General features: G+C 35.2%; 1 protein-coding gene across 2 annotated transcripts in view; it reads left to right on the top strand.

The window, feature by feature from the left end:
* Window positions 1–14,809, top strand: part of fer1l6 (fer-1 like family member 6) — a 43,468-nt gene that overhangs the window by 26,049 nt on the left and 2,610 nt on the right. Inside the window, exons 29-41 of one of the 2 annotated variants that reach the window (XM_087267577.1) lie at window positions 22–66; window positions 4,975–5,051; window positions 5,172–5,300; window positions 5,391–5,531; window positions 6,369–6,496; window positions 6,588–6,758; window positions 6,838–6,992; window positions 7,944–8,086; window positions 8,204–8,292; window positions 8,795–8,893; window positions 10,569–10,810; window positions 11,431–11,588; window positions 13,786–13,886. In XM_087267577.1, the coding sequence (XP_087123703.1) occupies window positions 22–66; window positions 4,975–5,051; window positions 5,172–5,300; window positions 5,391–5,531; window positions 6,369–6,496; window positions 6,588–6,758; window positions 6,838–6,992; window positions 7,944–8,086; window positions 8,204–8,292; window positions 8,795–8,893; window positions 10,569–10,810; window positions 11,431–11,588; window positions 13,786–13,886 (1,678 nt within the window). The remainder of the gene's footprint in view (window positions 1–21; window positions 67–4,974; window positions 5,052–5,171; window positions 5,301–5,390; window positions 5,532–6,368; window positions 6,497–6,587; window positions 6,759–6,837; window positions 6,993–7,943; window positions 8,087–8,203; window positions 8,293–8,794; window positions 8,894–10,568; window positions 10,811–11,430; window positions 11,589–13,785; window positions 13,887–14,809) is intronic. The other variant, XM_087267578.1, reaches the window with a different exon arrangement.

Below are 14,809 nucleotides of genomic sequence, written 5' to 3'. Positions count from 1 at the left end.
CCACGTTATGATGTATTTCAGTTACTCCTCTGGAGAACATTATTTCCGAAGGATTGATCAATCTGGGTAAGAATGACTGGGAAACTGCATGACTGCATGGCCTTCTTCTTTTGCTTTGGTCAACAGGATTGCAGAGTGTTTGGTCACTGTTCACAAGTCTTATTCATTTACATAACAGAGATGATGCGAAATTGAATCCATGTCATACGGTTGAGTTGGAGTAAGAGGCAAATCAACAATAAAAATGAATCATAACTTAATTGAATTCAAATATAATCTAGTTTAGAGTTACAATATATTGCATTGTAATAATCAATAAGCATACATGTAGTAAAATATTTAGGTTGAAGTGCATCTCAAGCAATCAGATTATGTACAGAAGTAATAAAAAGTAATAGTAAATAGGAATAGTAGCTGTCATCAGAAAAAAAGGAAGTTCAAGAAAGAGAAGCAGAGATGTGAAGAGAGGAGAGGTGTGAAATAAAGACGTGGTTGAGGATGCAATATAAAGGCATTGGCATTAATTGCCGATGTGCAAAACACGTTCTTGACTTTTACCACAAAATTATTTGCATATTCATGATTGATCACAAGTTTATTTTGAAGGCTTATTCAGAAGTCTAGATGCAAAACATGTGGTTACTGCATTCTATCTTAGTTCAACTGAGCTTTGATACAAGGATTATATGTCAGACCCTCTTGTTTTTTGCATTTCCGCGATCGCTGAATCAACGTAAAATCAACAAAAAGTCAAAAAATTTTGCGATCCTACAAAATTCTTAATTAAATGCAAAATAATTGGAAAAAATGTAAATAATCTCATAAAACATACAATTCTAAGCCATATAATAAAATTATTTTAATTTCAGTTTGCAATGACTTACAGACGTTGCATACGCAGTGCACGTGATGTATTTGAGTGTGTCTCGAAAAATGACGTCTCACTGGCACCCTCACAATCATTACATTACATGAAGGGGGGGTGGAATTGTTTTGCAGCCTGTGCAGTAAGCAGACGCAGATGAAGCATGAGTGAACTACATGTGAAGTCAATGCAAAGGTGCAATTAGACATCCTGTGGCACAAATTGATCGTTTTGTGCTTTTGCAGTGCTTCAAACTGCAAAGGAAAGTGGAAAAAACATCTAACAACTGGAGCAATGTAACAGATAGAAAAGTAAGCAGCTTACAATGATGGAAATTGATTCAAGGATGACGGCAGCTGGACGTGACTGAATTGAAGGATATTATTTGTGCTTTACATGTATGGCTAGTATTATAAAGTGCATCAAATCGATAAATGTTTTCACTTAACTGTTTTCCTGCAATTAACAAGAGAAAACGCTTCTCTGCCATTGACGAGTTTTACACCAATCCATGTTTTTGGTGCATTACAGTAGGGGAAGCCGTAACATGTCCTGAGCGAGGTACATGTCAGATGCTACGGGTAGTAAAATCAGAGTATTGAAAATCTTACATTAAAAGTAAGATCGTGGATAAAAATAAGAGTTATACAACTGTAACGAAGCGGCTGACACAGAGGGATTTGTTTGCAGTATATTTATGAAACACAGTTTAATGACAATAAGCACACAGATGTAATGCGTGTGCAAACTCACATCAAACACAGTAGTATAAGGTCGAAGGGCTGGCGGCAGGTAAACACAGGATGAGTATGCAGGCATGGGTCAGAGGCAGGCGGCTAATCTCAAAGTCGGTGTGCAGGCTAAAGTTCAAGGCAGGTGGCGAGGATCAGAGTCGGGATTCAGGCACAGGTATAAGGCAGGCAGCAGGCAGGACAAGGTCGATAATCAAAGCAAGGTAAGGTAAGCAACGGGAACGCAGGCAAGGATGAGAAACGCTCAGTAGTGTTAGCCGGGGCAGAACAAGACTTCGCGATAAGACTGTGTGTGTGTGCTGCTTATAAGCGTGAGCCAGGTGATTAGGAGATGTGATGCAGGTGTGAGTGCTAATCAGTCAATGGATGATGTAATGTCAAAAGTCAGGTGATGATGACCTCTGCTGGCCAGCGAGGGGAATGACTGGGACCGAGTCGGTGACAACAACCTTCCTTTGGCTTAATCCTTACCGTTTTAGATCTGTTTTAGATCTTGTCTTGATAAGAGATCAAAATAAAGAAGCTTTATTTTTATGATTTGTCATTGTGCCAGATTGCACACCTAACATAGTAGTACATATATTTATATATTTTTAATTGTAAAATTGTCTGGAAATTTATGGGAATTACCACCACAAAATCATTCATTTTAATCGCAAAAAATTACAAAAACAATCATGAAAAACTAGAGGTTCTGATATATTAATGGTGACATCAGAGTTATTTTAGTGGACTTGTTTAGTGTAGTTTAGTTTTTGCTGTGTCTACCAGCTCAGACATGTTAAAATGAAAACATGCAGATTGTTTTTGTAAACTATTTGAGTGTATTTACAGGTATGTGCCATAATTGACCTTGTTTGAATTCCTTGCCAGTTTATTCTCTATTCTCATGTGTCTGCCTTCAAGCAAACTATGTACTCAGCCCTCCTCAAAGTGGCAAAGATACTAGTGATGTTACCTTTAATTGTTCTTCAATCCTGGCATGCTGAATGCAACATTAGAGGCTCACAGATGACCTTACTCAAAATCACAGCTTCAGAAGAAGCAACAGCAAAATTTATTAGTTTTATATATGAAGGGAATATCCAGGTAAAACATGCTTGTCTATGCATAACATTTTTCATATGTATTGATGTTTGTTTGAATACATTTTACATTGATAATGGCAGGCTGCAGTGTCAAGCAATGATTTTAATATCATGTTCAGTGAGGGTAGATGGCCTGGCTCTATTTCACATTTTGCCATCAAAATGTGGAAATGGCTTTAAATACTCCATGTTAGTCATTCAGACAAAATGTAGCAGTAGCTTGAGGCTTGGTTTGGTGCTGTGTGTGTGCTGGTCCATTTTAGATGTTCATCAAGAATGGATTAGTATTCCTGAGACTGCAATCTCAGAGATTGAATGAGGAGCCGCGGCTATTTAGCATTTAAAGGAATATGTATCGAATGCGCTTATTGTGGACTGAGGTGTTTTTGACAGGGTAAAAAATAGGGATGCACCAATCCGATACTTGGATCGGATAGCGGTTCGATACCACATATTTTTGCTGGATCGGGTATCGGCTTGCTGGCATCACGTTTTTAGTGAAATTGTGTTGACTGCCATATACAGCAGGCCTAAATGTCTGTTTATTTTAATAAAGAAAATATATATTATTTGTGTTTATGATTAGCAGAAATATTGAAATTCTATTATGTTAAAACAAAAAGGCACAGTATCGGATCAGATCTGTATTTTTGGTATCGGGATTGGATCGATTGGATCGCTTTCAAAAAATGGTATCGGTGCATCACTGGAAAAAAGGTGTTTATTTACACTACTATTGAGAACTTAAACCAAAGTAAGTTAGACTTTTCAATAAGAATCACACCAATCACCTTAAATCATCTAGATGTCACACAAATTAATGTATCAAAATTTAAAAGGTGTAAAAGAGATATTGGGATGGATAATGAGACATAACTAATAAAACATTTCAAATAGCACACAATTGATATGATTTTTAACCAGCTGTGAATTAGAAGTAAACTGTTATGCAAATGGAATTAAAGTACTCATATTTAAAGCATGACACAACATTTTGCAATCCAACGGTGACCCTATATGCACCTCTATGTTTGGTTTTTGTACAGCTATTGTTCAAAAGTTTGGGATCGGTTGGTGGTTGCAATGCTACTTTATATGGTTTTGATACAATTTCTAACTCAGTACGAATATCAAATAACATGTCAAAAAGTCAATGAATAATAGTTCATTTAAACAACAATTTGATGATTCTGTTTGAGGTTATTATTTAAAATAGTACTTTATTTCCCTTATATGCTTTAATGGTAAATTTACAGCCTGTCCTAACAAAACAAAAAAAAACACACACACACTTAAATATGTTGTTGGACTGGGTTTAGCTTTGATTACAGCATGCAAAGATTCTCAATAGGACTACAGTGCTTCATGTACCCTAAACCACACTTCCAAAGATTGAGCATGATGAATTCTGGCATTGTTATCTTGGAATATGCTCATGCCATCAGGGAAGAGAAAAACCATTTGATAGAATATCCTGCTCATTCAGTATTTTATATTCAGGTAGTATTCGGCTGACCTCCCTCTTTGGACACATAATGTTGTTAATCCTAAATCTGACCAATGTTGTATTAGCAAATGTTTAATTATGAAATTACTGAATTGATACATTTTAAAAAGATCGTTTCATAAGACTGTCATTACACCTTTATGATGTCATCTTTGCATTTAAAATGACACCTAAACAAATGAAACTTAATGACAGTTGTCAAAAGCATGCATAAAGTCTCATTTTGAAGCCATCATGACAGTTTTGTGCTGTGTTTCCTTTTAAAATGTGAAAATATGGGTTTATATTGTTTGTTTGTAAGTTTGTACAGTGTTCGATGAAGTTTTTTTGTAATGTCATTTGATTTTATTGGGAATTAATCCTTTATCTTTGTCACTTTTAATACATTTTAATATGTCTTGCTAAAAAAATGCAATCATTTCATTAAAAAAATCTTTTAATCAGCATTAAAAAACTTAATGACCCCAATCTTTTGAACGGTATTAAAGAGCTTACTAAAAGTTACATAGTGTGAATGTACTAAGTTTTTCTGGTAGGGGTTCAAATATTAAAAAAAGGAATTCATTATTATATTGTTGTACACTGGTAAGTTATAAGTTGATTGGTTTGTTTTTGTTAAAGCACTTCAAATTGCTCTTTGCTTGGAAATGATGAAAGCATGTTTCTTTGCATCTTTTTAATTTACCCGTAATCTTTTAAGGACCATGTTTACTTTTAGAGTCTGTTAGATTGTGTGCAAGTTATTTTCTGCTGTATATTTAGCATCAGGTATGAGGGATAGGAAAAAAGAGGTGAACTACAAGAGTGTGATTGAACAGCCCAGGCTTGCAACATTACAGGTAAAAATCTGCCATTTTATTTTTGACAATGATTTGCATTCAAAATATTGTCTATACCTTAAGTGCAGATTTATCCATTAAACAGATGTGCAGACTCACCTTTTTGTTTAATTACTCTAGGTGTACGACAAAGAGCTGGAGGCTGAATTTGGGCCATTTGATGACTGGGTAAAAACCTTTGAACTCTTTCGAGGAAAGGCCAATGAAGAGGACGGCTCTGCATATGAGAGATTTGTTGGGAAGTTCAAGGTAAACTGTTTGTGTATGTACTCCCATGAGATACATGTATGTTTTTCGATATTTGGATGGCAGAGTTTCTATCTCTGATTGATCCATCAGGGCAGGTTCTGTCTTTACAAGCTGCCAGAAGCAGACGGTGAGGCGGAAGAAGGCTATGTGGATTCAGGGCAGTTTAAAATCAATCAGGGAATTCCTCCAAACACTGCTGTGAATGTCCTTATCCGTGTCTACATAGTTGCAGTAAGTACTTGTCATCTACAGTTAAAGTCAGAATTATTAGCCCCCTTTGAATTTTCTTCTTTTTTAAATATTTTCCAAATTATGTTTAACAGAGCAATGAAATTTTCACAGTATGTCTGATAATATTTTTGTCTTCTAGAAAAAGTCTTATTTGTTTTGTCTCTGCTAGAATAAGAGCAGTGTTTTATTTTTTAGAAGCCATTTTAGGTACAAAATTATAACCCTCTTTAATCTATTTTTTCTCTATATAATCTACAGAACAACCCACTGTTTTATCTACTTCAGCAAAAATGCTAATTAGTATGCACAGCATCTCACACACAACAGTAGAAGTTCAGTTAATATATGACCCTTACATGACTAATAAATTTAATTGTTTGATTCAAAGAAAAAGAGACAAAAATAATAAAAAATTGATTCCTTTTTTCTAACAGCATCAATGTTATTAACTCACGTCTTACATATTTTGCTTTTTAACTGACCCTGCATTTTGGGTCATAGACCCAAGTATGAAGTTATTGAAAAGTTTGGAGAAAGAAGTAGTTTTAATCAACAAGGATGAATTAATCAAAAGTGACTATAAGACATTTATAATTATAATTAGAAAATAATTCTATTGATTTCTAAGGTTTCAGTAAATGTATCTTGAATGCTATATTCTATCTAAATCTGAATTGAGTTTAGTTAAAGTAATTTAGTTTTTTTTTTTTAAAGTTTTATGATTTTTGATGACATACACACGGAATTTATGTACTTTAGCAAATCTTGGTGACCGGCTTTGCTGGTCTTAAACAGGATTTGCAACAGGTGTTTTCACAGTCTCTTATGCATTTTAAGGCCTTCAACCTGCACCCTGCAGACCCAGATGGCAAAGCAGACCCTTACATAGTGCTGAAACTTGGGAAAACTGAGATCAAAGACAGAGACAATTACATCCCAAAGCAGCTCAACCCAGTGTTTGGAAGGTGAACAAGCAGATTGATTGAGAATTTATTTCTTCTAACTGCTCATTTTATTAAGGTTCATTCATGACCTCCGTATTTCTCCCCTGATCAGATCTTTTGAATTTCAAGCCACTTTTCCCAAAGAATCCCTACTAACAATCCTAATCTATGACTATGACCTGGTTGGTGGTGATGATTTGATTGGAGAAACACAGATCGATTTGGAGAACCGGTTTTACAGCAGACATCGAGCAACCTGCAGCCTTCCTACTGAATATGCCATGTGAGTATTTATATTGTAACATTTATGGTCTTCTCAATTGAGTTCGATGCTCACTCTTGATCTGTCTCATGTCATCTAGTGAGGGTTATAATGCATGGAGGGACTGCATGAAGCCAGTAGACCTGCTGATTAAACTGTGTAAAGAAAACAGACTGGACAACCCTCAGTTTTCTCCAGGCCGTATTACCATCGGAAACAAAGTCTTTATGGGGAAAACGGTATTTCCAGATGAAGGTAGGTCATTCTTTTAGCTTTCAGCTTGGCATTGTTGATTTTAAAGGGATAGTTCACCCAAAAATGGTAATTTTCTGATTTACTTAACCTCAAAGTGGTTCCAAACCTTTATGAGTTTCTTGAACACAAAGAAGATATTTTGTAGAAAGCTGAAAACTGGTAACCACTGGCTTCCATAGTAGCAACAACAAATACTAAAGAGGTGAATATTACAGGTTTTCAATACTCTTTGTGTTTAAAAGAAGAAAGAACCTCACATAGGTTTGTGGAAAGTGAAGGGTAGTTAAGGCAAGTTAAGGAAAGTTAAGGCAAGACACTGGAGATGAGTACGGTAAAAAATAGTTATCACCAAACTTCTCCGTTTGATTAAATACACACTGAATTATACTTTTAAAATTGTTGTTTTATAGTTTGATTCATTGGAGTGAGATTTTTATTTTGTGAGTGTATTTTAGGAATTTCCTTTTATCACGCTATAATTCAGAAAATTTTGCAAACAGCAAAAATGTTATGTTTTAAATTAAATATATGTATTTAGGTATATTATTTATGAAAATCTACCCTCATAAAACCAATATGAATAAAACTCAAGTTTGGTTTATGTGAGTCTACATTTCCCAACCCTTTTCCCGGAGGCACACCAACAGCACATACAGTTTCTTTTGATATATTGAGTATTTTTGTTGTGTCTTCAGCAACCAGGTTGGGAAACACTGATGTAAGTGATGCTGATACGGAGATTTATGGCTCTGTGTAAGAGAAAAAACTCTGAGAAAATGACCTTTAAAAAAATATAGTAATTGGAATCTACAGACAAATTGATTAATTGTGACAAAGGACATACTTAAGAGTGTATTTAGGAAGTAAAAAAATGTTTGCATGTTTTTGGCTTTATAGTCTCACTTTAACCCAATGAGCAATGCGCAATAAGTGTTTGCTGCCGATTCACAGATCAAATGGTGGAGTCGTATGAACACTTGGCTCTCAAGGTGCTTCACAGGTGGTCTGAGATGCCCAACGGAGGCTGTAAACTTGTCCCAGAGCATATTGAAACTCGCGCACTTTACCTCAAGGACAAACCAGGAATAGACCAGGTAACATGTTGATTAGTGACTTATGCAACCTTATGCACAATATACATAATACATTTAATATCAGTTTAAGGATTGTTGGTGTGAATATTCTTAATTATTGATTTGTATGTTCCCCAGGGCCATTTGCAGATGTGGGTGGACATTTTTCCACTGGACATGCCTCACCCTGGCCCACCTGTGGACATTTCCCCTCGCAAACCTAAAGGGTACAATGAAGAAACACTAAACCATCTTTCTGGGTTGTACAGTTACATTTAAAGGGGTCCTATGATGCAAAATCACATTTTATAAAGGATTTAAACACAGTTGTGTGGCAACAGTCTGTGAAATTAACCAGCTTCTAATGGTAAAATTGTATTCATTTTTTCTCTCCCTGATTAGCATAAGACATTAGTCTTGTTTTTGAATCTGTCACTATGCTGACACACAGGCATCCGTAGCTCCGCCCTCTTTTAAAAAAAGAAAACAATCTCATTTGAATTTAAACTGACAGTCACCAAAATGGCTCAAATAGGATCAAAGCCTAAAAGGGTCAGATTCAAAGAGTTATAAAACATTATTTGTGGGATATTGTAAGCTGAAATTTCACATACACACTCTAGGGACATCAGAGACTTATTTTAGTTCTTGTAAAATGTGTAAATCTTATAATAATGGATCCCCTTTAATACTTGTTTGTCCTGTCTCATATTTGATTTATTTTTTAAGGTATGAACTGAGAATCATTATCTGGAACACTGAAGATGTGATACTGGAGGACACCAACTTCATTACAGGACAGCAGTCAAGCGACATTTATGTTAAAGGGTAACATTAGCGACGTCTTTAATCATTATATATATATATATATATATATACATACATACTGTATGTATGTATGTATGTATGTATGTATGTATATATATATATATATATATATATATATATATATATATATATATATATATATATATATATATATATACACGCACACGCACACACACATATATTACAGTCTCCATTCTGTCTAGGTTTACATTACACTTATTTAAAGTAATCTTTAATCTTGTTTTTTTTACTTTCTTCTAAAATAGGCTTTTCAGAATAAACACACACTCTCTTGTTTTATATACACTCATCGACCACTTTATTAGGTACACCTTACTAGTAGTACTAGTCTCCTGTTCCACCACATCCCAAAAGTTCTCTATTGGATTGAGTTCTGGTGACTGTGGAGGCCATTTGAGTACAGTAAACTCATTGTTATGTTCAAGAAACCAGTCTGAGATGATTCGCGCTTTTGACATGGCGTGTAATCCTGCCTCCAGTAGCCATCAGACCATGTGTACATCATGGTCATAAAGGGATGGACATGATCAACAACAATACTCGGGTAGGCTGTGGCGTTGACACGATGCTCAATTGGTACAAATGAGCCCAAAGTGTGGCAAGAAAATATCCCCCACAGCATTACACCACTACAACAGCCTAAACCATTGATACAAGGCAGGATGGATCTCTGATTTCATGTTTTTGATGCCAAATTCTGACAAATTCCTACCATCTGAATGTCGCAGCAGAAATCGAAACTCTTCAGACCTTCCTTTTTTCCAATCTTTTATTGTCCAACTTTGTTAAGCCTGTGTGAATTGTTTTCTCAGTTTCCTGTACTTAGCTGACAGGAGTGGCAGCCGGTGTGGTCTTCTGCTGCTGTAGCCCATCTATCTCAAAGTTTGACATGTTGTGCATTCAGAGATGCTCTTCTGCACACCTTGGTTTTAACAAGTGGCTAATTAAGTTACTGTTGTCTTTTTATCAGCTCGAACAAATCTGGCCATTCTCCTCTGACCTCTGGCATCAACGAGGCATTTGTGCCTACAAAACTGCTGCTCACTGGATATTTTCCCTTTTTCGGACCATTCTCTGTAAACCCTAGAGATGGTTGTACTTGAAAATCACAATAGATCAGCAGTTTCTGAAATACTTACATCTGTCAAAGTCACCTAAATCACCTTTCTTCCCCATTCTGATGCTCGGTTTGAACTTCAGCAGATCATCTTGACCATGTCTACATGCCTAAATGCATTGAGTTGGACAACTGTACCTAATAAAGTGGCCAGTCAGTGTACATTGTACTGTACTCAAAAAAATATACTTAGTTGGTTTTGTCATATTGTTTTTCTGACAATTACTGTTAAATTGTAATATTAGAATTTTATTAGATATTATAATAATTTCTGAAGCATCACATGACACTAATGATACTGTAGTACATTTTAAAATGCATTCAAAGGGAAAGCAGGCATTTTATAAAATTTCACATGATTTCAAATAAATGCCAGAGCATAATAAATGTTTTTTTTAAAAACATAATAATGATAAAACTATATATGCAATTTTAAATGAATTTTTTTATAATAGTAATAGATAACCTTTTAGATCAATTTTGTCTGCAACATCAGAAAGAACAGTAATTACCAATGCATTTCTCCTCATTCTTCAGGTGGTTAAAGGGTCTTGAAGATGACGGCCAGGAAACTGATGTCCATTACAATTCTTTGACTGGAGAGGGCAACTTCAACTGGCGCTTTGTGTTCCCCTTCAGCTACCTACCAGCTGAGAAAGTGGTAGTGGTACAAAAGCGAGAAAGCATCTACTCTCTGGACAAAACTGAACAGAAGATGCCTGCAGTTCTTGTTATGCAGGTGTGGGACTTTGAGCGGCTTTCCTCCGATGACTTTCTGGGTGAGAAATCGTTCTTGCTTCACATTCTAACATTTAAATGTATTTATATGTATTGCATCCTCCCTTCTAGCTTACAGTTCCTCTACTGTGTCATTAACGGATTCACAGATTAATTTCTTATAAACTTGTAAAAAATGTATATTAATACTTATTACAAGGCTGTCTGGAGTACTATATTCTGATTGGTCAGTCACGACATTGCAAGGTATGTTGTTTCCAGAAAACAAACATTTAATCTAATGACACAGACTCATCCGGGTACTTTAAATCATCTTGACCTTCAGTGGATAAGTTCATATCCATATGCTTTTCTGTCTTCGCCACTGGTTTTGACTGTTAGGCGCCATCTTCTGACCGATTAACATGTAGATTGGTGTATGCTTCATTCCACTTTTTTTGTTTCTATCAGCTTTGCGTTTAATTAAAGAATTAATAAACTATTATTGCTCAGAACAATGTTTTGTATAACTAAAGTGTTTTGTGGCAAGGAGCCATGTAAAAAACAAGATAAAGTGCATCCAGGTGGTTGTTTTCACTGAATAAATCCCATCAACATCCCAACCGCCGCGATGTACTTTATCTCTTACGTAACCAAGGTCATTTTTGTGTGTTATACTCAGGCTCAGTGGAGTTGGATCTGCATGGGTTTCCTCGTGGAGCTAAATCAGCTAAAGCTTGTAAGATGGAAATGCTGACAGAACTCACAGAGAACATCTCTATCTTCCAGCAGAAACGCTCCAAAGGCTGGTGGCCCTTCATCAAAGCTGGAGAACTAACAGTGCGTAATTTTCCATATATGAATTAAACATTCAGTGTGAAACTCAATAGCTGCATGTTTGCCACCATATTAGCAATTAAGGGCCCGTTTACACTAATACATTTTAGTTTTAAAATGGCGGTTTAATATGAAAACGATCTGCGTTCACACTGGGGTTTCACCTAGTGTTTCTGAACAGCTCTCCGTCAACACTACACCACTGAAAATGCACATCACGTATCCACACACACACACACACACACACAAGGCATGCCTTGCAGCGTTTGTGCACGTTTGAGCTCCAGGCAGTCAGCGGGTGCTTTGAGCACAGAACCCCAGGTGAGAGCTGTGCATGTCGGATGGTTCATCAAGAATCTACCAATGGATCTAATCTCTCTATATTTGTTAAACATGATATTTAATCCATCTTGTTATCTCTATCTAGCAACATATTCCCCGACTTTGGTCTTTTGAATCTATTACTTGTTCTTAGGTAACACGTTTTGGCTGAGTGCAAAGATAAGTGAGGTTAATATATTAATAAATGTAACCGCATACATTGATTCTGCAAATTTGACTGATTGCATGCCTTTGTTTGCTATGTTGTATAAACTTATTCTATGTTATACTTTTATAATGGCCATTATTGATTATTCAAATCAATATTCAGCAAAAGAAAGGGTGTTTCGTATTTTCAATGAAAATGAAAGGAGGCAGTAATGTTATACACTTCATTTTGTTTTAAATATGCATATAGTGAAGATGACGCTCATATAAATATGTAGCTACACGACATCTCAAGATTTCTGGTGTCTGTTAAGTTGTATTATCAAAATGAAAATTGACAGTTCCTTATATCATGTTTTCATTTCATTGTTAAGATAGTGAAACAATGTAGCCAGGATTATGTGAGTGACATTATAAAGTAACCCTTTTTCCTTTGAAGATTTACCCGACGTGCCTTTGGGAGTTTGTTTTCCATATCAAACTTGCTAAGTCTGAACTTACAAGGAGAGGATGCAAGACCAAACTGTGTGTAGGCTACTTAATATTGAGGAAAATGCCCCAATCAAACATTTGCAGCCATGCCTCCATTTTTAGATGTCACCGTTTCCCCCCATCCACACTGAGACGGAGCAGCAGGTTTTTTAAATGAGAACGGCCTCTTCAGCATTTCCAAAATGCTCCGTTTCGCTCCGGCACTCAAAAACTCCAGGGTAATGTGGACGGAAGGCATAACTGTATCAAAACTTGTGCGTTTAAAAAAGAAAACGTATTAGTGTAAGCGGGGCCCAAAACTTAAAGGGTTAGTCAGTGCAATTGTCCAGGGGTTAGAGCGACTACATATAATGCAACATCGCTCCGATTTGTTGACCTTTTCTTGATCCTGTCCCACTCTATTTCCCACATTCTGTAATTCTACTGTTCTGTCAAATAATGGCAAAATGACCACAAATGAAGGTCATTTGGATAAAATCTGAGAGTCATTTCAAGTACAGAGAATCACCAAAAAAACATCTTTAAAGCAGACTATATGACTTCAGGGGTTTAATTAGAATACTATAAATGATTGATGATTTTTTATTTCAACAGTTTTGAGCACTCGCCTTATACTGTCACTAACTGTTGAATAAAGTCATTATTCTTGTTTTATTTGCACACGAAAAGTATTATCGTAGCTTCATGATATTCTGATTGAACCACTGAAGACATGTGGACTGTTTTGAGGATGTTTATTGGTACTTTTCAGAACTTTTTCCGGACCATTATTGCCTTTAGAGGAAAACTTTAAAAAAATTATTTATTTTGTGTTCAGAAAATGAGCTAATTTTTGAGGAAACTAATCATTTAACTCTTGACAAATCATCACCTAATTCTAAGGTTCTATGTGACATTTTTGTCAAAATTGAGTTATTGACATTCTTATTAAATTACAACTTATTTACATTATGGGATGTTTTTTACATTTTAAGACTTTTTATTTTAAAAAAAAAATGTTACACACATAATGTTTGCTAACGAATGCAAAAATTTTGATGCTCAATATCTCAAAATCATTCAGAACGCAGATAGAACCTTATAATTCCAAGGTGATGAAATTTTATTTTTAACACGAAGACTACTAGTTGTTATTGTGTTGAGACTTTAAAATAATGCTTTGCTTGTGACTTGTGACCTGTTAAAAGCATTCAAGCTGTTTTTGTTTTTTCTTCTGTAGGGAAAGGTAGAAGCTGAGTTTCACCTGGTCACTGCTGAGGAGGCTGAGAAAAACCCAGTGGGCCGCGCACGCAAAGAGCCAGAGCCTCTGGAGAAACCAAAGTAATCAGACTAATACACTTTATACTTCTTTTCAGATGTTTTTATTCACCTTTAGAGTCCAGCAGATGGGTTCTGGAAGTAAAAACTCATTCATTATCAATTGCTGATAAACCTTTTTAGACAGACCTTCTTTGAGCTCTGACTGAGGTTGTTAATTGATTATTTATGCTTTTCCTATGAACCTGTTTTCAATAAAATTTTCATAGTTCGAAAAATTAGTTAAACATTTTTTAAATCATTAATGTTAAAAAATAAACATTTGCTTTTAAAACTTGTCAGCTTACGCATAAAAGCCCCGGTCACACACTAAAGTATATTTTAGAATTGAATATTATAATAATTAAAAATATTAAATATTATTATAATCATATATTTAATAATAAAATTAAATCAGTGAAATAATGTAAAGCACATTTAGTGTCTTGATAAAATACACAAATTTGCACAAAAAATGCACAAATTTGGTGCAGTACCCACTTCCACCACTAGTGGTCATTTTGACATACTACACCTTTAAGTACAGTCTTAAACCTTTTTCTTTTAATTTATTCCTTTGCTTCGAAGTATGTAATGTTGTAATTATCCTCATAGCTGGTTGGATTGATTCATGGCTTAAAATGCTTTAATAGAGTTTCTGCAGGTTTCACTAAGTTAAATTAAGACATTTTTAAGACCATTATGAATAAAATTTTAGACTTATACAGGTCTAAATGCTAAGTTTTTTTTTTTTTTTTGAATATCCCTGTTAGAAAAGATTTGCACTTGGCCTATCAAAAATGATTAAAATGTAACACATTTAATAATACAATAAGAATTAAGTTTTTTTTTTTTGTTATGTCAATGATAATTATGTCTATAACTTCTCAAATATATTCATTCACAAACCCTATAACCCTCATCAAGAATAGAACCATACATAGCTG

The sequence above is a fragment of the Danio rerio genome, chromosome 9, assembly GCF_052040795.2.
Source record: "Danio rerio strain M-AB ecotype USA chromosome 9, GRCz13ab, whole genome shotgun sequence".
NCBI lineage: Eukaryota > Metazoa > Chordata > Actinopteri > Cypriniformes > Danionidae > Danio > Danio rerio.
The sequence above is the reverse complement of the archived record's forward strand: the minus strand, read 5'-3'. Positions and strand labels throughout refer to the sequence as shown.